Below are 2,313 nucleotides of genomic sequence, written 5' to 3'. Positions count from 1 at the left end.
GGCGGCCACTCGCCGTGCCCCTCGAGGCAGCTGCTGTCCTAGTTGACGGAGATGCTGATCTCGGGTCCTCGGCGACGCATCAGCTCCGACTGGAGGAAGAAGCCAGAGGGGGACGGGGCTGGCAGCACTGCCGACTCTTGCCCCCACCGAGCAGCTCCAGCCCAGTCCACCTCAGCGTTGGCTTGTGCCGGGCTCGGCCCCTGCACCACAACATGTGGAAGAGCCTCGTGCCTGGGACATTGCCTACCGCCTCGCCACTGCTTTCTTCCTCCGACTGCTTCCCGGGCCGTTTCCCCTCTGCCTCCCCCCTGGCCGTGGTGGGCAGGAGGCTGTCCAGCCAGCTCAGGTCATGCAGGGAGAAGATGCGCTCCAGCCCCTTCCGAATTCCCACCAGCGCCAGCAGCTGGGGCCAGGGCAAAGCACAGGTCAGCACCGCACAGTGCTTGGGGTAGCAGGCAAGGGATCCCTGTCACACCCCTTCTGTTCCCCCCCGCCAGTAAGTGCCAGGGAGGTGGCATGTCACCTCTCCTGGCATGGTCCCAGGGTACAAAACTTGCACACCTGCAAAGCAGTGACAGGCCTGGCCCCACTGGCCCCAACCCAGGAGATGAAGGCTGGTGGCAAAGCCGTGTTGCGGCCCTGCCGGGACCCTGCCAGCCCTGGGGGTCTGAGCACCCACGTACACCACCTGCCAGGGCCTGCGCCCCCACCCAGGGTAGCGCCTGTGTCCCTTGCCCAGGGTGAACGCCGGAGCTCTGGTGATGCTCAGGGCATGTGTGGGCAGCACCCAGCCCAGCACCAAAGCAGTGCTGCCCAATTACAAGGGGTGTCGTACCATCACTGGGAAAATAATAGCAGCCACGGTGGACTTGAGGACCCAGAGGAGGGCCAAGCACAGCAGCTGGATGACAGTGAAGAGGTGTACCCGGCGCAGGGGCACGTGGCGGAGGTATGCGATGTCTGGCTGGTGCTTGGCTGGCATCAGGAGCAGCCGCACGCGGTCTGTGAGCTGTAGCAAGAGGACGGCAGGTGGGTCACGCACCTCCAGCTTTCAGACAGCTCTCGCCCACCTCCCCGTTTGGACTGGAGCTGGCAGGATGGGTCTTTGCCATTGTTTTTCCAGTTCAGCCCTCCTGCCATCTGTACTGGCCGCTAGTGTGATGCCTGGGTGGGTGAGTGTCTGCAAGACCAGGGGTCCTGGTACCACCATTGCTCCAGGTAAGGGGGGTGCTTTCCAGGCAGACATCTAGAAAGGACTCAAGCTGGCCTTGAAGAGTTAAATGAGAGGTAACAACCCCTTGATTCCCCTCCCTGCAGGAAGAGAATTGCTGCTTCCTTTGCCTGAGTACAGCCCTGGATTCCCCAGGCAGAGGGAGGGGGTTTCCCAGCCTGTCATCCAGAGCAGGTTAATTGCAAGAAAAATGTACTGTTTAGAGGAAAAGAGGGTAGATATTTCTGGAGTGGACATTTTTCTCTCCCCTGTAGGTTTCTCAGGAGAGGAACAGAGCAGGCACATCAGCAGCAATGCCAGGGCCAAAGGACCAGCAGGTCCCAGCTCTGCCTATAGCTCCCAGCTGGGTATGTCCCTGTGGCATTGAGGACAAGTCTGGGTGCTACACTGGTCCCTCCACTTCTCCCAATCCACATGATCCATCACTGCAGAAGGTGCTCCTGCTCGTCACCATCCCAGGCACCTCCCTTTCCCTCTGTCCCTCCTTGTCCTGGACCTGGCGGGGGACAGACCTGTGCCAGGCTGCACATCACACAGAGCTAAAATCCAGGCTCTGCTGCACAGTGAGAGCTGGTATTGAGCAAACCCCCTTATCCCCAAACCAGACCCCTTCAGCACCCCCAGCGCAGCCCCCACTCACCTGGATGCTGTTCAGCGCCGCCACTCCCATGTGCAGAAAGACCCCGTACAGCACCGGCATCGGGATATGCTGCAAAACAGCAGGGTGAGGGGTCAGCAGGGTGCAATTTCGTGAGGGAGCTGTGCTTTCTGAGCATCCTCTCTGATATAAAAGCCTGCATATGTGGCCGCAGCATTTGCTGCTTTGATTTCCAACAGCCCGGTTTAATTTCAAGGCTTTTTGCTTATCTTCTGGCTTCGAGGACTTTAAAGCCCAGATGTGCTTCTGGCTATGCTGCTCATGCAGAGACATCACAGTCTTCAGAGAGGAGAAACGTGCACCGAGTTCCTTGCCCTGTTTTCCAGCACATGGTGGGAGCAATCCAGGCTGGAGATGGAGAACACAATGCCAAGCCACTTGGAGATATGGCTTATGGCTCATGTCCTATAAATGCCGGGGGGGG

The 2,313-nt window shown here is 59.3% G+C and overlaps 1 protein-coding gene across 1 annotated transcript in view; it reads right to left on the bottom strand.

Annotated features, from left to right (window-relative positions):
• Positions 1 to 38: 38 nt before the first annotated feature.
• Positions 39 to 2,313, bottom strand: part of SLC4A9 (solute carrier family 4, sodium bicarbonate cotransporter, member 9) — a 14,135-nt gene continuing 11,860 nt past the window's right edge. The window contains 4 exon segments of the mRNA XM_009890697.1: positions 39 to 89; positions 248 to 403; positions 836 to 1,059; positions 1,859 to 1,940. Coding sequence (XP_009888999.1) covers positions 39 to 89; positions 248 to 403; positions 836 to 1,059; positions 1,859 to 1,940 — 513 coding nt within the window.

The sequence above is a fragment of the Charadrius vociferus genome, unplaced genomic scaffold (genome assembly GCF_000708025.1).
Source record: "Charadrius vociferus isolate BGI_N301 unplaced genomic scaffold, ASM70802v2 scaffold828, whole genome shotgun sequence".
In the NCBI taxonomy this organism is placed as follows: Eukaryota; Metazoa; Chordata; class Aves; order Charadriiformes; family Charadriidae; genus Charadrius; species Charadrius vociferus.
Note: the sequence above shows the minus strand (reverse complement) of the source record. Positions and strands in the feature narration are given on the sequence as shown.